The 24,297-nt window shown below is 45.2% G+C and overlaps 1 protein-coding gene across 2 annotated transcripts in view; it reads left to right on the forward strand.

The window, feature by feature from the left end:
- The window catches only part of LOC147712933 (cytosolic phospholipase A2 gamma-like), a 735,829-nt gene that overhangs the window by 385,359 nt on the left and 326,173 nt on the right, over positions 1-24,297 (forward strand). For both annotated transcript variants that reach the window (XM_086923597.1, XM_086923598.1), the window contains exon 12: positions 10,156-10,281. In XM_086923597.1, coding sequence (XP_086779723.1) covers positions 10,156-10,281 — 126 coding nt within the window. The remainder of the gene's footprint in view (positions 1-10,155; positions 10,282-24,297) is intronic.

The following is a 24,297-nucleotide window of genomic DNA, read 5'->3' on the forward strand; positions in this document are numbered from 1 at the left end:
TCGGGACTCGATCTCCCAGCAACTCGCAAGGGTAGCCTGGAAAGACTGCAGCTGGATTTCTCAGCAGGAGAAAAGACAGCGTCTTTTCAGTGCGTCAGTTGGAGGGTCGGTTTCCTTCAGCACTTGCATTAGCAGGGCATCGGGCAAGTAGTTAGTCTATCTGCTCCGGAACCACCGTGTGTTTGACTGGACAAATGTAGGCATATTTATACCCCTGAAGGTGCAGAGTCTGACTTAAGATTGGACATAATATCGTCGCTAGTGCCTTATTTCCTTGAAAACTCCCTGATTTCTTGGATAAATCAGTATTCAAGCAGGGGGACGTTCCTGACTGCTGAGGGCTGGTTTTACCACAAAATCAATGTGGATTCTCTGAGTTTAGTGGAAGTAGCCATGCCGTATTAGGGCTGCGCCGGCTATAACTAAATAAGGCAATGATTCTTTATGACTATATAAGGACTGGATGGTTTATACCTATATATGGGCATGAATCAGGAAAAATTACACTAGGGTCCTAGATTCCCACATAACAGTTTCTTTGCAGAAACCTTAAAGGACCAACACAAATGACCCCTTGCTAAATTTAGAAGTTTGTCTACTTTTAGAAAATGTATAGCTTTCCAAGATCCATTATTGATTTTATACGCATTTCTATCATTAACTGGAAAAAGGTTAAAAGCACAAAAAAAGCAAAAATAGGCTATGTCCCAGTAGAATGCCAAAACGGTGTAAAAAATTTTGGTTTTCTGACAAAAGTTAGTCAGTCCCTGAAAGCTGAGAAAATTGGGATTTCAGCCCCACAAACCCTTTGTTGATACCATTTACAGGGACAAAACGAGACACTTTCATTTGCAGCACTTTTTTCCCACGTTTTCCCCAAAAACTAAATGTTGCTGTATTTTGGCTAATTTCTGGGTCCTCTCCATGGGAATTCACTAATACTGGGCATTTTTAGAATCCCCATGATGTTGGAACAAAAGGACGCAAATTTGGCATGGATACCTTATGTGGTCAAAAGGTTTCAGGGGCCTAAGCACGAACTACCCCAAAAAGCCAAGAAATGGCTTAGCATGGGGGGGAGGGGTCCTAGAAGCAAAGGGGTTAAAGAGTCATCAAATTTGTTGGGTTGGCAGCACCTGTTTGGAATAAAGTTGGATCATAACAGTTCCAAACAAGTTTTAGTGGTTAATCTTCCTCTCAGTGGTGAGTGGGTTGGGGAGGAATTCCCAGAAATCTTCATCAAGAAGCTAGGGTGATATCCAACACAAGATATATTTAACACCATGGTCTACACCTTCTGTATACAAAACTAGACCCATTCCACACCTTATGAAAGGTCCTTTAGAAAAAGAACTGCACTGATTGGAGGCACTAGGTATCAGTCAGCCCATTGAAAGTGCAGAGTGGTTGGCGCCTGTTGTTATCTCTAAGAAAAGACAAAGCACTGAAATCAGTATATGTGTGGACTACCAAGGTCTTAATAAGTGCATCTGTCTGGAAAGACATCCACTACCCTGTATTCATGAGATGCTAAGTACTATGGGGGAGGCTGTTTGCTTTTCTGTCATGGACCTCTCTAATGAATACCACCAGTTATATCCTGAATCCCGGTGGTTAACGGCATTTACTACTCCTATGGGCACTTATATGTACTGCAGGATGCCATTTGGGTTGGCGTCGTCTGCTGCAATCTTTAAAAAAAATGATGCTGCGCCTTTTAGAGGGTACCCCGTGTTTCGAGGATGATGTTCTTGTATATGGAGTCACTGTAGAGGAACATGAAAAAACATCTCAGATATGTCCTTAACTAACTAAGAGAAGCAGGACTCACGCTTAAGAAGGATAAGTGCCTTTAAACCCAAAATGTGTCTACTAGATGCGGTTAAAAGTAACATAACCTAAGAGAATTTATGAACAGCCACATTCACTTTAAGTGGTTGGAGGACCACCAAAAGTGATTTGATGAATACAAACTGGGCATTATATCAGCTCCTTATCTATGTAACTTTGATCACAGTAGGAAAACTATACTTACCACAGATGCCATTAACAAAGGTCTTGGTTCCACCCTCTCCCAATTTATCGATGGCAAGGAAATATTTGTAGCGTTCGCTTCCGGAGTTCTGAACAAATCATAGGCCAGCTACACTCTTTGTTGTAGAAAGAGAGGCTGTCAAGCATTTTACTTTTTATCTGTGGGGTATTCAATTTGATATCCGCACTGACCACAAACCCCTGACTTATATATCCTCATCTAAAGGTTCTTGCAACAGTACTCCCTGGATTGCTAAATGGGTTGGAAATTTTTCGCTACAAACAAATACGTTCCAGGCAACCAGAATAAGGTGGCTGACTAATTATCTAAAGTCCCATTGGACACAGTGGAAGAATTTGATTACCCTGAATTTCCTATCCTAGTTATCGATTCCTCCTCTATTACCAATGATGATTGGATGATTGCCAGCTCAAGTGACATGACTTTGATCAAACTTAGGTTGTATACTCCTCTTAGCTGGCCTAGCAATAAAAGTGAGGTTAACGATGACATCAAAGGATTTTGGGTGGTTCGTAATGAAATTAATGGGGGAAACGGCTTTGTTCTCAGGAATTATATGATCATTCCTGCCATGAACTTAGGAGACAAGGTTATAGACTTGGCTCATATATGCCACCTCTGCAGAAGTAATTCTAAAGCTTCTGTGAGGAAATATTATTGGTTCCCAAACATGGATTCCTAGACCTAAGCCAAGGTCAAGGACTGCATCATTTGTTACAGTGATAAGTCCCAAAATGGTCCACAAAGTCTTGTTTTTCCTGGTGGTTGTCCAGAAAAACCATGGAAAAAACGAGCGCTAGATATAATTGTTCCCATTATTCACTGTGGTGTAATAAAAGGTTTTCAATTTGCCGTAGTTGACAGTCTCATTAGGTCATCACCAGAATGGTCCATCAGGTGACCACTGATTCTCTAATTGCTTTCCTCAAGGACGTTTATTCATCTGAAAGTATACCTGTTAAGCTGGTGACAGATAATGGGGTGCAATTAACTTCACATGCCATATCTGAATTCTTCTCACATCTCAACATCATACATCTTAGGTCAGCTCTGGACTGTCCCAAGGCCAACGGCCTGGTAGAGAGAGTCAATCGCACGGACAAGGAATGCATTCAGTTAGCTAGTATCAATTGCTTAAAAGTGGAGGATGCCATTCATGACGTGTTATGGGCATACCATACTACTCACAACTCTCTCAGTAAGATTTCACCTTTTCCTGCTTTAAAGCACAGGAAATCAAGCACTAAACTATTTCCCTGTTGGTTGGGAGGAGGTATCAGATCAGAACACAACTCTACTCTGAGTAATGAAAGAAGTGCTCTACGTCAAACTAAGTGTAAGAATTATTATGATGTAAAACATGGCACTTAGCATCAACCCTGGAAAGCTCATGACTGAGTAAGAGTCTAAAACCCACTTAACAGAGGAGGAATGAATTCTAAGTATTTTGAATCTATGCGCATTCCATTGTCAAAAATATTGTTTCCATAATGGAAAATGGACAATGCTGGAGCATGGACAAACTGGTGAAACACAATGCTACAAATGTACCATCTTGTACTGACTCCTCCAGTCCTAGTGGGGGTGACATCCCACAGATGTAGCATCATAAGAAATGCTCTAAACTCCCTAGTTGCACCTAAGTGATACATTTACCTAGTTCTCCTACTTTATCTCTCTTTCTCTCTCTACCGCTCTCCCTTTGCCTCTGTTTTTCCATCTTCACTTCAATTGTTTCTTTTTCCTCTCAAATCAAATCAAATCAAATATACTTTATTCAGTTTTTGTAATACAAAACCATAAAAGTTCATAATACATACAATTTACAATCCAGATTATAATAAAGAAAACTTTACGAGACCAAGATGCAGTAGGATAGGGTCCCAATCATAAATATTTTTCCACACCAAAGTTGAGACAGAATCAGAGGGGTTCATATGTAGTCGTAGGAGTTCATGTTTAGTTTTTTTGTTACATGTCCAGATGTTTCCCAAAAATAAAAAAGAACAAGATACATTTTATGAATCCTACCATATGGGGTATGATTTCCGAAGAGGCGGAAAACACGGGATTTTGGGGTAGAAATCGTGTAAGTCCCATGTAGATATTGGGCCGTCTCTTACTTGAGGCGGCCAAGTTTTCAAGTAAGGGACAATATTTCTGTCTCTAAGTCTCACAAGCACCAAGTCCCCAGGTACATCTTTGGAAAGGGAGCTCAGCCAGCCCACCCTTCTGACGCTCCTTATTGCTCCATATAAATTGCAAGGCAGTGGCCTATTTTTTGACAGCCAGAATTTAGTTTTATTAACTAAATCATGATGACTCTCAGTTTTTCCAGGTGGGAGAGCAGGTACACCCGCGAGGATGCACACGTACGGGGCCGCTTCCGGTGGTAAATGAATAGAATTTGCTTTATTGTGACCTGCTCTAGGTGCAGTCAACTGGGGAAGGGAAACTTTTGCGGGGTATTTAGCTGTTTTTTGCCCTGCTGCACTAGGGGCAGTAGGTTGTGTCTGACGTCTTTTATCCTGCGCAAGTGGTTTAGGGCCTAGGTGAGTAGGAGGAGACTTTGGTGTGTCACTACATTTGTCAGCAAACGGGTTTGACTTGATGGCTTTCTCTAATCCAGAGAGCCTATCCCCTACCATGTTAATTTTATCCAGCAGCAGAGCTATCATAGAGCTAACCATTTGTTCGAAAAGGGGTAATATGTGCAAGAGGGGAGGAGATGTTAAGGCCTCTGGATACTCAACAGTCGGTGGAGTCATTGAGGAATTAGCAGTGGATGGGCTTGGGCACAATTTCTGGTTTTTGGGGTTGTTTCCATCTAGATTAACCCCATTATACTTCCTCTTCAGAGATGGAACTTGCGGGGGTTCACTACTTTTGGCGTTCGGGCTGCTGGTTTGAATAGAAGATAAGGGGGAATCAGGGAGTGTAGCCAGTACAGCATAGTTGGATTTACATAGGAAGTTTAACTCATCTAGCAGGGAGGACATTTGCCCAATGCCTGCAACGCCAGTTGAATGGTCCTCCTTGGAGGTCATGATAGTAAAGGGATATAGGGAGGTGATATATCAGAAAGTCAATATAAAGGCAAATTGATTAAAAGGGGGGTCTTTACCTTCTTTATAGTTGGCCTACAGTTTGGCAGCCAAAGGGGGTGGCCCGTCCCGTCCTTATCTGGCCTTTGAGGGCCGTAGAGGGCCGGCCCTCTGCCCGGGCTTAGCCCGCGCGCGTCCCGCGCTGCGGGAGGACCGGGACGATTTTCAAGGCCCCCGGCACCTCCTGATGATGTCTGCAGCGGGCGCCGCGCACAGTCCCCTGGAAGTGGTAGTGCTGGGGCTGTGGGCGCGAGGGTGCAGGAAAGCGGGTGGTGACCAGAAGCAGAGCAGCGCTCGGGCTGCGTGACAAAGTGCAGGCAAGTTCCTTCTCCAAGCCGTTTTCCTCACGGCTGTGACCAGGGCGGGGGGCAAAGAACCAACAGGTGTCCCCCAGCTAGCGCGTCCCCCAGCTAGCGCGTCCCGCGCTGCGGGAGGACCTGGCCGATTTTCAAGGCCCCCGACACCTCCTGATGACGTCTGCAGCGGGCACCGCGCAGAGCCCCCGGAAGTGGTAGTGCTGGGGCTGTGGGCGCGAGGGTGCAGGAAAGCGGGTGGTGACCAGAAGCAGAGCAGTGCTCGGGCTGCGTGACAAAGTGCAGGCAAGTTCCTTCTCCAAGCCATTTCCCTCATGGCTGTGACCACGGCGGGGGGCAAAGAACCAACAGGTGTCCCCCAGCTAGCGCGTCCAATGCTGCGGGAGGACCGGGCCGATTTTCAAGGCCCCCGGCACCTCCTGATGACGTCTGCAGCGGGCGCCGCGCACAGCCCCCTGGAAGTGGTAGTGCTGGGGCTGTGGGCGTGAGGGTGCAGGAAAGCGGGTGGTGACCAGGAGCAGAGCAGCGCTCGGGCTGCGTGACAAAGTGCAGGCAAGTTCCTTCTCCAAGCCATTTCCCTCACGGCTGTGACCAGGGCGGGGGGCAAACAACCAACAGGTGTCCCCCAGCTAGCGCGTCCCGCGCTGCGGGAGGACCGGGCCGATTTTCAAGGCCCCCGGCTCCTCCTGATGACGTCTGCAGCGGGCGCCGCACACAGCCCCCTGGAAGTGGTAGTGCTGGGGCTGTGGGCGCGAGGGTGCAGGAAAGCGGGTGGTGACCAGAAGCAGAGCAGAGCTCGGGCTGCGTGACAAAGTGCGGGCAAGTTCCTTCTCCAAGCCGTTTCCCTCACGGCTGTGACCAGGGCGGGGGGCAAAGAACCAACAGGTGTCCCCCAGCTAGCGCGTCCTTTTTCCTCTCAATTGTGGTTGCGTATATTGTTCTACTCTTGGTTTTCTAAAAATATTTGGAGGGAGGATGTGTTGTAAAACTGAATGTATAATAGTATGTCCCTCCTCTCCCCTCCCCTTAGAATGTTCTATTACTCTGGCTGACGCATGTGATCTTGCCTTAGAATGTTGACAAGGCTCAGCTGAGGCAGACTGCTGGAGTTATGTGGAGTAGTGGAGGTGTGACATTAATCTTTTGAAAGAACCTATACTTTGTCAGTACTTACAACAGTTGTCTTTTGGGGCCAGTGGATAGTGGAATCAGTTGAAGTCCAATGGACCCTGCTGAGGTTGCTGCACCTGAACAATCGCACTGAGGGCTAGAGTGACATTGTCCTGAACAGCCACATTACCAGCGGGCCTTGTTGGAGGCCAGGGAGAGGGTAGAAGAGCGTGTGGAGCATCTAAGATGTTTCGATTATAGTAAATATATAATACATGAAATGCAGAAAGGGAAACAACTGGGTCCTAGTTGAGCTGGTTGACCAACCCCACCAGACATGGAGCTCAGACTCTGGAGTTGGTCACAGCAGCAGGGGATGGATCTGTAATCAGGATGAGATTAATCAGGCCTTTGTTGATTATTATACCTGGTTGTATACCAGTGCTGTAGTACAAAGGGATCCAGCATTCATTGCTGCTTGACAGACCTACTGCTGCACAAGCAGCAGGAGGTCTACCAAACAGTGCTGAATGCTGGATCTCTTCGCAATCAATAGCTAAAACTCAGCTCGGACATCACAACTTGCTGAACGCCATCCACTCCCGGAACTATGTGAAGTCTCTCAGGATTTTTAGGTAACTGTGGAATTCCGTGGAGTGAAACTTCACAAGTTCCGTCCAGCCCCATAAGTACTCAGGGTGCACTTTATGCAGAAGGAGGGCTATATTCCGTTGATGTCCTGTGAGTGGAGTTTGACCTCCTGGCTGGGAAATTTCTTCTCCATAGTACTCTGACTGTGGCTGTAAAGAGACTCTGGGGGCAGCAAAATACTGAGCCCTAGACGCATCGTACTTTCCAGATTATTTGTGATACTGCCAACATTTAGAGGCTGGTGTCAGGGCTCTATGGGGCGCATCAGCTGGACATACAGTTATCTCTTACTCAGTTGTGAGAAAAGTGGGAGGCCGACTTGGTTTCAGCCTTGACGGATGGAGACTGGGCCAAACTGTGAGAGGCATGCCCCCTGAGAGTCCCACAATGCTGACTTCAAACGTACTCACTATTTCATCTAACAACCCAAAAGCTTAAAACCTACTTCCCGCCCACTATTCATGCTTGTTCCTGTACCATTTGGAGGGTGGTGGTTTAGTTGATGGTATGGCGCTGCTCCCATATGGCCACCTATTGCTCCATGGTGTATCGATTGCTGTGTCTGCTGGGGATCTATCCCTGGCCAGCTAAACACAGGGTGACATCCAGGTTCATTGACTTAGCCATGGTGCTTGCCAAGCAGCAGAAAATGATGCAGTGGAAGGACACTGTTGGTCCCATAGTTGAGCATTGTAGAGCTGATCTGCTTCAACGGGCATACTGGGAAGGGGGCACATTACTTAGGGGGGGCCACCAGGGCAAGATGCCAATGGACTTTGCATAAGCCATGAAGGTGTGAACTGAGGCATTGAATAACGGGGCTGTTAGGTCAGAATACTTCAATCAATCAATCAGGGAATTGTAAGCGCGCTACTCACCCGTGAGGGTCTCAAGGTGCTGTGGGGGCGCTTGTCCGCAGAACTGTTAGCCGAAGAGCCAGGTCTTGAGAGTCTCCCTGAAGGTGTTCAGCGATGGCGCATGTCTGATGTCTGCACGGAGCTCGTTCTAGGTCTTGGTCGCAATGTAAGAGAAGGATCTTCTGCCTGTTCTGACTCTGTGGATCAGCGGGGTTTTCGCAAGTGCGAGGTTGGCTGATCGGAGGTTTCTTTTAGGTACTTAGAAGGTGATTCTGTCGTTGAGGTATTTGGGGCCAGTGTGGTGTAGGCAGTTGTAGGCGTGGGTGAGGATTTTGAACATGATTATTTTTTCCACAGGGTGCAAGTGGAGCTTTCGTAGGTATTGGCTGACATGCTCATGTCGAGGCATGTCGAGGACGATTCTGGTGGTGATGTTCTGTATTGTCTGGAGTTTGCGGAGTAGGGCATTGTTTATGCCGGCTTAGAGTGTGTTTTCATAGTCCAGTCTGCTGGTGACGAGTGTGTGGGAGACTGTCTTCCTTGACTTGTGGGGGATCTATTTGAACGTCTTGCTGAGGATGTGGAGGGTGTTGAAGCAACTGAAGGCGACAGCGTTGACCTGTCGGTTCATGGTGAAGGATGAGTCGAGTATGATGCCGAGGTTTCTGGCGTGGTCCGAGGGGAAGTGGGCTGCCGAGGGCGGAGGGCTACCAGGTGTTGTCCCATGCTGAGGGGATGGCTCAGAGGATGAGAACTTTTGTCTTCTTGGCGCTGAGCTTTAGGCAGCTGTTGGTCAGCCAGACTGCTACGACCTGCATTCCTTTCTTGAAAGTGATTCTACTTGCTACTATACTAGCTCTATAGCCCAGCCTGATTGTTGTGTGAAGCCATGGGAGTTGGTGGGCCTGGGGACATCTGGTCCTAACGAGGTTGATCAGTGATCACAGCAGTTTGTTACAGTTGGTGGTGCCCAGTAAAGCTGACTCAGCTTGGCTGTAAGGGTTGCTGCTCCATTTCGCACATCCTAGCGAAGATGTTGACGGGAAGCATCAGGGTAGAATGCCACCGGGCTCAGGTGTAAAAGATTCGGGATGGTTGGGATGTTCTAGTTTGTAGTGTGGGTGACCCCAGTTGCAGTGCAGAATTCCAAGATTGCCATCTACCTCTGCTGGGCGAGAGTGTGTGACACATGGAGTGCTCTCCTATTTGACATGGGCCTATTACTGTGTTACTCGTTATATACTGTGGTGAGGCATGAGGCCCCTTGATTCAAACTGTATTTTGCTGTATTTTGTATGCTTTGTAACTGTTTGAACACTTCAATAAAGTCTCTTTGCAGGTCAGGTCAGGTAAGGTCAAAACCACTTTATTCAATTAATAAAAATCATACAAGTATACTATACTACTTTGCAAAAAAAAAACAATTATGTTGGGGAACACCATAGATTTTGTTTCTCTCCATGATAACACTGTTTGCATCCTTGTTCCTTAGTGTCCCTAACCTTAGTTTACACACATATCAACTAGGTGGGCAGCCGGTGTGCAATGATATGTGGTGGTGGTTACAGATGGGATACTTTTCTTCTCAGTTTCAAACCCCATCTCAATGCATACACACAAAAGAAGCAAGTTAAGCTAGAAGTGTGGTGTGTCTCGTTATTCCTAACACTCCAAATACTGAGTGACAGTGCTGGGAGTTGAACCATGAAGTAATTTCACATTTCAAACAAATCAGTGACTAATTAGGGGGGATACATTAGCCCACTTTTATATGCTAATTGTGGGCTTATGTGAATGACACTTCAGCAAAGCAATGGGGGAGGTGGATGACCTGAAACCAGTTTAGGCTTTATTAACGTATATTACTTTAAAACGTTTGACAGACAGCTAAAACTGTCGGCCCTCATCCCTAAAATACATTAAATAAAATGCTAGTTGCAGAATATCAAAAATGCTTGAATCAATGTGTCACTGCCATTAACTTAAACATGCTACATTATCAGTGTTGTGTCAATAGTGGATTTTGTAATACACATTCTTGATAATAGTATTATCTTTTACAGTTCCAGTGAAGTGTACATGTGACCGTTGCAAGAATTCTGAAATCATATCTACCCTATCTGCGGAAGAGTTAGCGGGTGAGGTTGGCCACAAAGCACTCCTGAAGCTAGAAGAAGAACTAAAGGAAGGTAAATCATTTGATCAGTACATCCACAAATGAATGTATAACTATCAACACCAATGAATATTTATTTTATGTGTTTTAATAGCAATAATCATTTTACATATTTGCCTCCTAAAAGAATTTTCAAACCATCTGAGTATTGTACTAAATATGGAGCAATAAGCAACATGGAGAAGTACAAAATAGAACAAAAGCATCACACAAACAAGGTATTCATCTGAAAGTGATCCAAGTTTATAGGCCTGGCACATTCAGACTAGACATTGTTTGTTAATTTATTGTTTACCATATTCTGGACAGTGTGCCATGAAATGCAAGCTATTAGAGGGTGCTATTTATTTGTGTAACAGTGATGGTGAGAGCATGTATCACAAAGAATGAAATATCCTCTACCTTTAACTTCTTTGACCTCAAAAAGGAACTCATTTTTCAGCCTTGTTCCTCTATATAGTGACGGACCTCCTCGGTGACTTGGAATAGCCTCATTGTATCAAATTGGATTGTTCATTGACTGGGGTATAAGCCCTGGTCAAGCAACAACCACAATCCCTGTCATAATAAGACACAAGCAAACCTTAAATTAACTTGTGGTCATCCCCTTGGTACCTTGACACAATTAGTCAGGCTTAACTTAGAGGCATTTTATAAAGCATTTGTGCACTCTTCGGCCACAAAAGGAACCCGCAACAGTATTAGAATAAATAGAGTACAATTTAATAAATAAAACAAGACCATAATGACATCTATTCAACTAGTAGATAAAGAGATATTGAATTTGTAGGTTTACAGTGAAAAATAACGCCAAAAAAACACAAAGAACCAATTGTGGCTTCTCAACCAGCTTGATTAACTATACTCTTTAGGCCTTCAACTATGGCCACACCTTGAAGACATGCAAGTAGTGCCTCAACAGGATAGTGACCACAATGCTCTAGTCCTCATGCTGAATCTAAACATAGTTCAATAGGCTGGACATTGTGGAGAGCTACTGGACAGGAGATTGAGACCTTGCAAGACGTCATAAGTGGGATTTTCCATATTCTGTCTGAGGGGATGGAGGGTCTTTGCCACTTCTTGTGAAAGGTTGAGGTGAGTCACTGGATGACATGTCTAAGATCCATATTGTGCTGTGTAGAAAACTAAGGACCTTTTTCTTTGTTGAAACCAGGTGTATTGTCAAGCAAACAACCTCCGACCTGGTACAACAAAACCTGCAGAGATGCCAAGTCTAAATTGGTCGATGTACTAAAGGAGAATGACAGGTCCTTGATTCAGGAGGAAAATTGGGTTTTTAACTAAGTGCAGTATCCCAAACGAGTCAGCTGGGATCTCCAAGAAAGCATCCAAAAAGCCTATTGGCAGCACATAGAGGAAAGCATAGGTTCTCAGACCAATGCATTCCTTGTAGTTAAGGATCTTTATAGCAGGGAAAACTTCATGGAACCCAGGCATGGGTTCTTTGCTCACTTTGCCACTGGATTCAATCTAGCCTGGCTATTGAAAGGTGTTACCCCAAAGCTGGTCCCAGGATGCTTGTTTCCGATCCAGGGAAGACCTGGTTTGGCAGTTCGGGCTGGACTGTTCCCAGGAGGCATATGCTCAAGACTGATTTGCATATAGCTGGGTCTTAACTGGGGTGGCGAACTGCGCTGAAGAATGATGATGGATGCAACCAGGATTTGTGACTGGGGGTTAGTGTCTGAAAAGTGTCAGCGTTACTTCCATCGTCTCCTTCAAGTTAGCCTGGCTAATGAGGTTTGTTACCCCAAAACCGGCCGCAGAATGCCTGTTTCGCTAAGGGGAAGACCGGCTTAGCAGTTCAGGCTGGCCTCTTCTCATGAGGAACACGGTCAAGACTGATTTGCATATGGCTGAGTTTGAACTGGGGTGGCAAAGTGAGCTGAAGAACGATGATGGATTCAACCCATATGTGTGACTGGGGGTGAGCGTCTGAAAAGTTTCAGCGCTATGTCCATCATCTCCTTGTGTTTGCCTTGTTCACCCTAAGTTGGCAGGGTATGGCCGGACATGGGTCCCTTGCTCACTTTACCACTAAATTTATGCTAGCCTGGTTGATGAGGGGTGTTATCCCGAAACTGGTCCCAGGATTCTTGTTTCCAGTCTAGGGAAGACCTGACTTGGTAATTCAGGCTGGACTGTTCCAGTGAGGCAAGGGGTCAAGACTGATTTGCATATAGCTGGGTCTGAATTGGGTTGACAAAGTGACCTGAAGAACAATGATGTATTCAAACCAGATCTGTGACTGGGGGTGAGTGTCTGAAAAGTTTCAGAGCTACGTCCATCATCTCCTTGTGTTTGCTTTGTTTGCCCTAAGTTGGTTGGGTATGCCCAGGCATGGGTCCCTTGCTCACTTTGCCACTGGATTCAAGCTAGGCTGGCTGATGAGGGGTGTCACCCTAAAACTGGTCCCAGGATGCTTGTTTCTGGTCCAGGGAAGACCAGGCTTGGCAGTTCGGGTTGGACTGTTCCATGAGACACAGGGTCAAGACTGATTTGCATATTGCTGGGTCTGAACTCTGAACTGGGCTGGCGAAGTGAGATAAAGAAGAGGATGGATCAACCCAGATCTGTGACTGGGGGTGAGTGTCAAAAAAGTTTCAGTGCTACAACCATCATCTGCTTGTGTTCTCTTTGTGCACCCTAAGTTGGCAGGGTATGCCCAGGTGTGGGTTCCTTGCTCTCTTTGCCACAGGATTCAAGCTAGCCTGGCTGATGAGGGGTTTTACCCTATAATCGGTCCCAGGATGCTTGTTTCCGGTCCAGGAAAGTCCTGGCTTGGCAGTTCGCGCTGGACTGTTCCAATGAGTATTTTTTAAGAACAAGGGTACCCCATAAAGCGAACCTGGGGTGAATATATACTTTTTAAAGAAACAATGGTTCAAAAGTGGCCTAATTAGGTCCTGAAAGAAGTAAAGCGAATTAGTTAATTAACGCTAGGGAGCTGGAAAGGTAGGTTCTTATAGAATCTTTTTATTTACTTTCTTTTTCTATTTTATTTACAATTATTATAGTACTTTTCAGGTGCTCAAGTGAGTGACAAGGTGCAGAACGTGACATAAGTGAACAAAGTGAAAAACGAAAATATCACACAACAACAAGGCTTAAAACCACAGAGATATATACAATGAAGTGGGTATATTTCCTTGAGTAGGTCGACGACGTTTCGATCTATGTTAGTTTAGATCATCATCAGGACTGATGAGCCTCCTGAAACTATAACATTTTTGAAATTAAAATGAGGACCTACGCATGTATTTTAAGTTTAATACTAGTGCTCCCAGTTTCAAATTTGACTTTTTGGTGCATATTTTGATCAATTTGGATAGTGCGCTTAGCAGTCTCACCAGTTATGTGCTGCACATATTTCTTAATCTAGCAATAATAGTCGAAATGTTAGTGCATGCAATGACCTAATTGGCAAGTAGGTAATTTGACTCAGTACCTCAGTGTCGTGGTATCCAACAGAAAATAATTTCGAAAACTGGTTAACTGGAATTTCATTAATTTGCCAGAGAGAAGGATTCTGAAGAAACAAAAGTCGGGGGTCATTTCGATCTTTTGGCATCTATATAATTCTAGATTACGATTATGAATTGACTTTTAGTTGATGGTCAAATTTCCGTGGAAAAATAATCCGTTTTGTAGTGACAAAAACTTATTATGGAGTAGTCACTATGGACCTGGGTAAGTAATAGTGATTAACCTATTGCCTTTGATGTTACATGTCCTGGCCTTATTTACAGTGTGCAGGCATAATTAATTATCAATATTTAAGGTACCACCCACGGGTCTCAAATTGATATTTAATCTAGGTAGGGTTCAAAGGTATTGTAAAAGAAACTTACTCGTTCTATTAATTAATAATAGTTTTTCAAGGGGTCCAGATTATGCATGATTAAAAACAGCTTCCAAAGGTCCTATTTTTGCCTATGGGAAACAATACAGTTATTTTCAGTAGGATTAATTATGTACACGGAGGGTGAGGGGGGGGGCGGGGGAGGCGTGGGGGTGGAAAAGGGGGGAAAAAGGGGGAAGTTTGCACTTACTGTGGGTGTTTTTTAGCCTCACGGGACAAGGTTTTTCCAGTAGCGCTCAGTTTTATTGAGGGTCCTACCGGAACCTGTGGGGGGACAATTCGATGTTTTTCAAAGTGGTGCGGCGGTTAGGGGCTCAGGTAGAGTGAAAGGGCGGGAAAACAAAACTTACTTCAATTTTTAATTAGTCCCAGCCGTGACGTTTCTTAAGGGTCCGAGTAGCGCTTTTGTAGTTACGGGGACAGGAGATTTATTAGCATACGCCTGGAGCTACAGGGTAAAAGAGTTAAAGGGCGGATTAATTTTCTTGTATCGCCTAGTATCTTCCTAAAATAAGAAGTGGGGCGGAAGGACACACTTACTTAATCCCGGCGTCACCACGGCTCTTCAGGGCAGCCCGAGTGCTTCGCTGCGTAGCAACTCTCGCATTGAGAGGTTACTGGGGATTCCCTTATCATTCCTTCCTGGTTGCGCGCGCAGCCGTTTTAGTGTTCCGAGTTGCGCATGCGCATTCGGGGGGGATTAGTGCGCTAGTCTAGGCTGTGTTACTCTAGTGTTTTTTGAGGGCATGTTAAACTCGCAATACCAGATGGTGCTTTTGCCGGGCTAAGCCAGCATTTTTAAGGGCATGTTTAAATCGCAATACCAGATGGTGCTTTTGCCGGGCTAAGCCAGCATGAGCTAGACACAGAAGTTTAATAAAACAGCGAAACACAAGTTAATAATCCTACAAAACAAGGCCTATACTTTACAGTTGGCATTTAGACAGTATTATACAGTATAATAGCATGACAGTCTTACAACACTCGTGATCAAATGCACAAGTTCCATTCATCCAGAGTATTGAGTCCTTTCTCAATCGTTTTACAGTAGTAAATCCATTTACATTCTAGACGGTTCAGAACAGTTTGTTAGTTTCCACCCCTTGTATGTGGCACTAGTTTGTCAATGACTTGCCACTTGAGGTCGTTTTCAGTATGTCCCAGTTCAAGGAAATGTTCAACAAGTGGGGCCGTTGTCACTTTGCATCTTATCCTGCTCCTGTGTTGCGATATCCGGGTCTTGATTTGATGAGTCGTTTGTCCAATATAGAGCAGTTTACAAGGGCACTCAATGCAGTAGATGACATTTTTAGAATTACAATTGGTGAAAAAATTCAGAATGGATAGTTAAGCCTGAATGCTTGTGCATAAGCTACCCTGGGTTAATCAAGGGGTAATTTAGTGATATTTTGTGGTCCACTCTTGAAAAGTTTGTGGCTGTTGCTTGACCAAAGCTCACACCCCAATCAACCAACAAACCAATTTCTCACACTATCTATTTATTGATTCAAAAGATAGAGTTAAAACTGAGGGACATTTCTAGTTCAAATGCATAAAACCTCTGAAATGTGCTAGTTATAGTTACCAGTGCACACAACAGATGCCATAACTTCTTCTACACTCTTGGTGATTTCTTGATATATGTCTTTCTTTTTCTATGCTGTCGCTAAATTGCTGTTGTGAGCATGGTGGGCAGAGTAAATTATGGCATTTGTTGTGTTTGTATTGATAACCTTAACTGACACATTTCAGTGGTTTACCTGTTTTAGCTAAACCAACAAATACATTTTAACTGTCCTTTATCAATGAATTTCAGCATTTTCTTTATAATGCACTTATTTTGTAAACCCCTGTTGCCCCTGGACATTGGCTGTGCACAGTGGGGGATGGGTCAGGGAATGGAGTGTGTTAGGTCCTATGCCCAATCTGTAGGCACTTGGACACCTAGCTTGCCACTTGCCTGTGGCCTCCACTTCCTGCTTGTTCCAGACTAATCCAGTGACACCAACGGCCCAGGTTTTCTGACTCACCAATCTTCCAGCAAACACAAGCCCCACCCACCTCAGGACCTACTTAATACAGGCCACAGTGCAACTATGCAGCGGGCAAGCCCATCGGTGCCCCTCTGAGCTTCGACCACTTCTAGCACCACAACCTCTGGCCCGCCCAACTTCCAAAGGTACACTATCGGCAAGCTCTACACCCTTGACCCTGGATGCTACAACAAACACTGCCACAGAGCTGACCCATGCTTCACAGTAGGACCTTTTACAAACATCCACTGACACTTCACATGCCACTGCATACACATCAGCCCACAGATTAGCCCCACCCCAAACATACCACAGACACCACCTGAACAAAAACACAAACTTGCATGCACTCTTTTCAACACATGCTTACTATGCAAGCATTCCACTGAATTATGGGACCTCATTGCTGCCCTCCCACCCGACATCATCTTCCTCACTGAGACCTGGCTCAACCCCACATCCACCCCTAGACATTGCCACAACCATCCCCGATGGATATAAAAATACTCACCAGGACCACACCAACAAGCTGGGAGGAGGAGCAGCCATCATACACAAAGAGACCATAGAGTAGCACCACCACTGATAACACTACCACCCCATGAAACATCTCAATGTCAAGCTCTTTACAGACCACAAGACAACCGTCAGAGGCACCCACGCACACCAACCCCCAGTCCTGCTCTCTAACTTCTGCAACACCACCACAGATAACATTATGCTTCTAGCCTTAGACTCCAAGGACTACATATTCCTCAGAAACCTAATTTGTCACATCGACAACCCCAGCAACAAAAACATCACACACCTCCTCAACAGAATGAGCAGCCTCAGATTGACCTAGATTGTCAACAACCCTACTCACACGCATTGTACATCCTGGACCCAATTTCACCTCCATCAACCACATCTAATGCAGCCATGTCACAGATCTCATATGGACTGATCACTCTATTGTCCACTTCATAATTTCCAGCCCTTGCACTGCCTCCCCAAGATGACCAACACCCTCCACCGGAGGGGAAACAAAACCTCAGAGACCACCTGGATAATCGCCTTCAAAACCTCCCGCCCTGCTACCAGCACCACCTTCTAACAGGTAGTGAAATATTTCAATGCATGGATCATCAGTTGTGTGGACAGCATATTCCCCATCAAGAGCAACATCCGGAGGAAATCCTTCAAAAAGGCCAGCAGGTGCTCCCAGGAACTGAGAACAGTGAAATGGGCCAGCAAACAGTTGGAGAGGAGATGGCACACCAGCAGAGACACATCCGACAGGGGGGTCTTCAAGTTCTCCATCAGCCTCTACCACTGCCTGCTGAAGGCAATATTTAAGACAGCACTTGCTGCACACATTGAAACCAGTGCCAACATTGCCAATGGACTTTTCAACATTGCTAAGGTATTCTCCAATTCGACAACCTCGCCCACTTCTTCCACAACAAGATTGCAACAATATACAGAAACGTAGAACCCCAGCCAACACTTACGGACTTCCTTGACAGATATGCCACCACCGTAACTGGCACAAACCACACACTGACCACCTGGAACACCATCTGCACCCAGGCCCGCACCACTTGTACAACCTCGGAAAACAAATGATCAGCTAAAAACTCACCACCCTACTCAACACCCCTATTACCACCGCAACATTTCCTGAATCACACAGAAGTCAGGCCACTACTCAAAAAAACATCTTGACCCCAGCAAACCCAAGAACTACTGGCCAATCTCCCTGCTATCATTCCCTGCAAAAAGATAATCAACAAGAAACTCATGACACTCCTGGAGCAGAACCAGCTACTAGAAGCCTCCGAATCCAGCTTCCGTAGCCATCACAGCACCAAAACCACCACATAGCCATCGACGGCATCCAAACCCTCCTCAACAGAGGAGAAACAGCAACTTTGATCCTCCTCAAACCCTCAGTGGCCTTTGACACCATATCCCACTACACGCTGATCGAAAGACCACCACATCAGAATCCAAGGGGATTACCTCCATCCTCACTGGATGCACCTCCCAACTTTTACCCCTGAACCAAAATAGATCCCCTGCGGTGTCCCCAAAGACTCATCTCTCAGCCTTACACTCTCCATCGCATATATGACCCCATTGGCCAACATAGTCAAATCCCACAGGTCTCAACATAATTTCCAATGCAGACGACACCCAACTCATCCTCTCCTTCATCGATGACCCCACCACCACCAGAACCAACTTCCATCCATGACAAATGTTGCTGACTGGATGAAGAACAACTGCCTGCAGCTGAACAAAGAAAAGATGGAAGTACTGATCTTTGGCAAGAGCAGCAATACATGGACTGACTCCTGGTGGCCATTAGACCTGTACCCACACCCACTCACTCCAACCATGCCAGAAACCTTGAAATCATCATTGACAACAAGCTCACCATGAAATCACAGATCAACGCAGTGTCTTCCCCCTGCTTTCTCACTCTGTTAATGCTACATAAGATCATTTAGTGACTACTCCTCCACACGAGATGCACCGTCACACAGGTCCTCATCACCAGCTGACTGGACTATGGTAATACCCTCTACGTAGGAATCGCCGCACATCTCAGACCGAGACTTCAGACCGTACATAATGCCGCAGCCAGACTCATCTTCGGCCTACCCCATCAAACTCTCATTACACCCTCCTTAGGCAACTCCACTGGCTCCTCGTACAGAAGAGAGGCCAATTCAAGTTGTTGACTCATGCTCACAAAGCTCTACACAACCACGGACCCACATACATTAACCATCAGGAAGACTATGCTCCTCCTCCTTTTCACTTGCCCATACTCACTGCATCAACCGAAGCAGCAGTGGAGGATGCTCCTTCTCCCACATCACAGCAAACACCTGGAACATCCTCCCCACACACCTCTGGACCATCACTTCAGTTCTGGAATTCTGATTGGCCTCAAGACCTGGCTGTTCGAATAAGCCTCCAGGACCTGCACACGCCTGGATACCCTGTCGGGTGATTTGCTGCACTTTATAAATGCTGATTGAATAATTGATTAAATCCACCTCGGTCAAACCAACTGCCACTGCACTCAACCTTCAGCCATTCATAGTGGGATTTACTAACAGGACTTAGCTTACGGTCAAACTCTGTGCACAACCCAGTATGGGAAGCCAACTCACTCTGTGCACAGCGCAAACTAGTGGTTGGGAGCAGGGCCTGGCCCTCAACCCAACCTGACATGGATAGCCAGCCACCCGTTGAGCACAGCCAACCTCCTGTGGCCATTCACAGTGGTTAGGCCCTGTTCCTAAGAACCTGGTCCATACCAACAGGTTTCTATCACCTGTGCTCTGTGTTCAAACACTCACAATAGTGTCTTCCTGAGCTACTTATTTTCCAACAGTGTGAAGCTCTCAAATCATATTTGATTTTCAAGTCTACCATTTATGCAAGTCTACCATAACATCGAAGTCAAATCTGATTCCTAAAATATCACTTGGTGATCTCATCTTGACTTATCGGTCATGCCCTGTTTTCTGTGATTTTTTCTTGACATGGGTTTCGAGTTTTCCATGCATCTGGGTAACTCTCAGACACCCCTATGCTCTGTTATCTTCGAGATTGACCTCACATTGCTGTTCGTTATTTAATTCCAGAGTCAAACTCGCAAGTCATTGCCAACCCACAAGTGTCAAGGTAGTATATTTCTTTATCCAGAGGCCTTCTGCAGCCAATCACATTACTCACAAGAATCAAAGTGTAATTGAGAGAAACCATTAGTCGTTACTCCATTAAAGGAGTAAAAACATATAGGCAAATCCAAAAATGCCCTTTCAATGGAAACTGTGACTGTCACTACATAGTGATTTCAAAGAGTTCACTCTCAATCAGAGAGGTCACCACCACTCAAAAGAATATTATGTAAAATAAATATGCATTTATTTATTTTATTTCACAAACTGCACATTAGTAGAACCGTGACTTGAGTGCAGGTGACTATTCTGATTGAGAGTTGGGGATTTAATTTTCAGCTCAAACTGTGTTCTGGTGTCTCAAAGATTAGCCATTTTAAAATTGAAACCCTATTTGTGGGTATATAAACGTACACCTGATTTATATGATGGGAAACAGTGAAATATGGGAAATGTTGCACGGTTCCATCGGAAATATGAGTTGCATCATCCTATTGACATCCACTAAGCTACTAGGCAGAGCTTTACTAGAGCAATGTTACCTAAATTATCTTAAAATGTTATCTAAATTATGAAGCAAAAAAGACAAATTATGTGGCATATGTTCTGGCAGTTTTATATTGACCCAATTGAGTTTCAAGATTTTTTTTTACTCAATTCTACAAATTATGCAGCAAATGTGGTTTGTCAATAATTATGTAATTAACACTGCAGGCACAGAATGACACACATCCACATGCCCTCACCAATATTCATTGTTTTATACAGTCTATTCATGAAAGGTACATGTAAGCATTCTATCTCCAATTAATAAGCATTGTTAGCTGAACTTTGAAGAAAACAGCTTTTTCAAACATTGTACTCTTACAGAAACATGTAATAGAAAAATACATTACCGGTGTTGTGTAATATCAGGTATCCCCTTGGGATCGTGTATCCCCTTCGCTTCGGCAGATTCCGGACGACCTGCCTATTGGACAGCTCGGGCGAGCCCCCAGTAGCCCCGCCCACCCCAGGAGAGGAGAACCTCGGCTCAAATAGACAGAACGAGCAGCGCGCCGAGCAGAGCTGCTGATAGACGTGTGATTCTTATACAGCCATTGAATCCCTTACGTCTTGGAGAAAGAAGAGGAAATAATTCACGGAGCTGAAATTAGCTCATATTTCGATTCTTTTCTGGGCCAAGTCCAACTACTGGCTAAGGTTATTATTACGTTGCTGGATGCAGAGTTATTTTAGGACGCACGATTACAAAGTGATTTACAGTAAAATCTTTATCGAAATGTTTTTCATGTATATGTGCGCTAATATGTCTGTGGTATGTGAGCATATATTTGTGTATCTGGGAAAAATCATGTATGCCTTTGTGTCACTTTCATCGTGAGCTGTGGAGGGCACACATGTTTGTATATCTACTTACTTTAGTTCAAGCACATAGCTGGCAAGGTTTCAGAGTGCTATGTGTGACAATTTCATAATTTTTGTGTAATTATTGAGCGACACTTCAATGGCAATGAGGGACAAGTTCTCACGCACGAAGTTAAGTAATGAAGACATGAAAAACATGTAAATATCAGGAATTACTCCCATTTGAGCAGCGAGAACGTCTACGGGCCACTGACAGACATTAAATTATGACGCCCAGTGACAATACCCGACTATCACAATTTAAGTGATAGTAGCATAGTGATGCAAGCAAAAATACACATGTCAAGGAGCAGTAGCAAAGAAGAACTTACATACGACAAGAGGGAATTATAAACTTGTATAGTGTGAGAAACAGTACCAGAGTGATAAGCACAATCGTGCACAATTGTATAAAACGTCAATTTGTATGCCAGCTTTTGTTTGGAATGTTGAGTGGAAGCTATTATGCAAAGGATCTACGGCACGTCACCCTAAATGCATTACAATTAAACACTACTTATTCATTGTGCCTGTGTTCACTTACATTCTTACTCAAACCCAAAGGTTTTGTGCCCTTTAAATGAATTTTTACCTAATTCGTGAGCATTTTTATTCCGACTCTAGTTCAAGAAGTCCACTTTTTGCTTAGATTTAGTTTCCATCACTTTGTAAGTTATCAAAAATATTGCACTATAGTAGTGTCAACTCAATTATTACATTAAGCCCACTTAACAAAAGTAATATTTTGCACAACACAAGTGATACATGCGAAATACACAAGAACAAACACACAGCTCATACAGCTTAGCAGCTCGTAGGAGGCTGCTCTACTACAGAGAGAAGGTGATTGGAGGAGGAAATGCTGCCTGCACGTCCAAAGCTGGGAGAAGTGGCTCTGATTTACATGCACTCACACAAAGCAGACATTTTTTGCTGCAACAGGCAGGCGAGATATGCAAACGAAACTTGTAACATATTAAAGATTGTGGTCGCCATCAAATAATACTTTGCTTTTCTCTGGGGTGCCAGGGCCGGACAGGCTTATAGTGCAGTACGGCAGCTCCAGAAGGGCATTGGTGCACATGTTTTTTGTCAGTGGTGGAAATGGATATGCTGCGTGTGAGAAGTTGGCCTGGCATATGCTGTCCACTATTCTAGTGGGCACCTTGCACCAGTCCAAACAACCCTTATTGATAGTAGGTTTAAAGACAACCTATATAGAAAGCTATCCTAATGGTAGCTGTGGAGAGCAGCCTTCAGGCCAAGTCTTGAAGGAATGTCAAGCAGCTTGTTTTGCCAGTCTATAATCTCATGAATGACCAAATGAAAGGAGAACCATACCAGGTATATATCAAATATATGTATTTATTCTAAACACATACCCCTAGTCTCTTATGAGGCTAGAGGCAAAAGTACATTCAGTAAAATTATTTAGCACACAGTAAATTAGCACAATATATGTGGAGCCCTAGGGGCGTACCAAACCATATAGTAAGAAAGTGTTATAAGAACCACGACTGACATAGATACAAGGCCTAGAGCCTTTAGAACTGCTGGGGCCACCGTGAACCCCACAGGGTAGCGACACAGGGGACCCACGGTAGACGTGCGCAGTGTCTAAACACAGCCGCAAATCACCCTTAAATTCTAGGGGGAAAGTCGCGGTTGGAAAATTATAGAATAAAGACACTTAGAAGAGGACTTGGAGCAAACCCCTTTAGAACTAGGAGGTTCTAGAGCCAACAACCACAGGAGCACCAGAGTACTTGAGTTACCTCACCCAGGGAAGCCGGGTGCAGAGGTGACTTTTCGTGTCGGGTTTCGTCATCGATTTCAATGGCGAGCTGCTGAAGAATGCTGGAGGCGACCAAGTGGAACGTGTCCGGGTGGATCCAAGGGTGGATCGGAGATCTGAAGAACCTGAAAGCAGAGGGGACAGCGTTTGGATCACTAGCCAGTGACCAGGAAGGCAATGAACAGATGCCCACCGATGTTGGATGATTTCAGGTGAGGAAGGTGAAGCTTGACTCTTCAGCGACGAGGACCAGGAGGCGTCAAGGATGACCAGGAACTGGATTCGAGCTGTCCCACTAAGGATGTTGAGTGCTGCGGTGTCGGTTTCCGAATCGGACCCAACAAGCCTTGGCAACAGCAACCAACGCAGGAAGCAAAGATTGGCTTTGGTGGAGACCAGCAAGGTCTGAGGGACTCACCCTTTGGAGGGGAGTCAGGGCACGTCTGGCGCAACCAGGGAAGCCCAGGAAACAGAAGAGTTACCTTCGTGGGGCCCACCAGTCGACAGACCAGAGATCGCGAAGGGTCCTCGAGCAGAAATGCTAGAAGCAGGCTCGCGGAAAACTTGTGGAATGTAGGCCCACAATCTTTGGTGCAAATGGTGCTCGGGCATGGACTACAAGCAGCCCAATGCGCAGCTTCTGGAAAGCTCGGGAAGTCGATGCACTTGCAAATATGACGTGTCCAGGAGTTCCGGTCCCACGTCACTCGTGAGAGCAGCGGGTCTCAGCTTTGCTGGGAACTCGTGTCGGCCTCTGAGAAGTCTGAAAGTCTGTTTCCAGAGTCCCAAATCCATCGGGTTCCGGTGGGAGCCTTGGAAATGCAGACAGGAAAGATGCTTCTTTGGTGCCTGTTTGAACAGGGGAGTCGCTCCTTAACCCCAAGGGAGATTCTTCTGTCTTCTAGTCGATGTAGAATGTCAAAATGCCAGGATATATGTTGCAAAGATTCGTCCAGGTGTAATCTGAAGTCCTAAGGACTGGGATCCCATATTTGTACTAAGTTAGGGGGTTGGACATACTCTATGGACCCACATATGAGAGGTTCCATGGAGGAGGGTGGTTACACCCCGTTCCCTTTGTCCAGTTTCACGCCAGAGAAGAGGCTGAATGCCCCTGCAACCGGCTTGAACTGGGGTATGCACAGGGACACCAAGTGTGCCCCCAGCACTGTCAGAAAAGCATTCTATGAAGGCACCCACTCAACTCCAATAAACTAAAGCCTGTCTG

The sequence above is a fragment of the Lissotriton vulgaris genome, chromosome 5, assembly GCF_964263255.1.
Source record: "Lissotriton vulgaris chromosome 5, aLisVul1.2, whole genome shotgun sequence".
Classification (NCBI taxonomy): Eukaryota; Metazoa; Chordata; class Amphibia; order Caudata; family Salamandridae; genus Lissotriton; species Lissotriton vulgaris.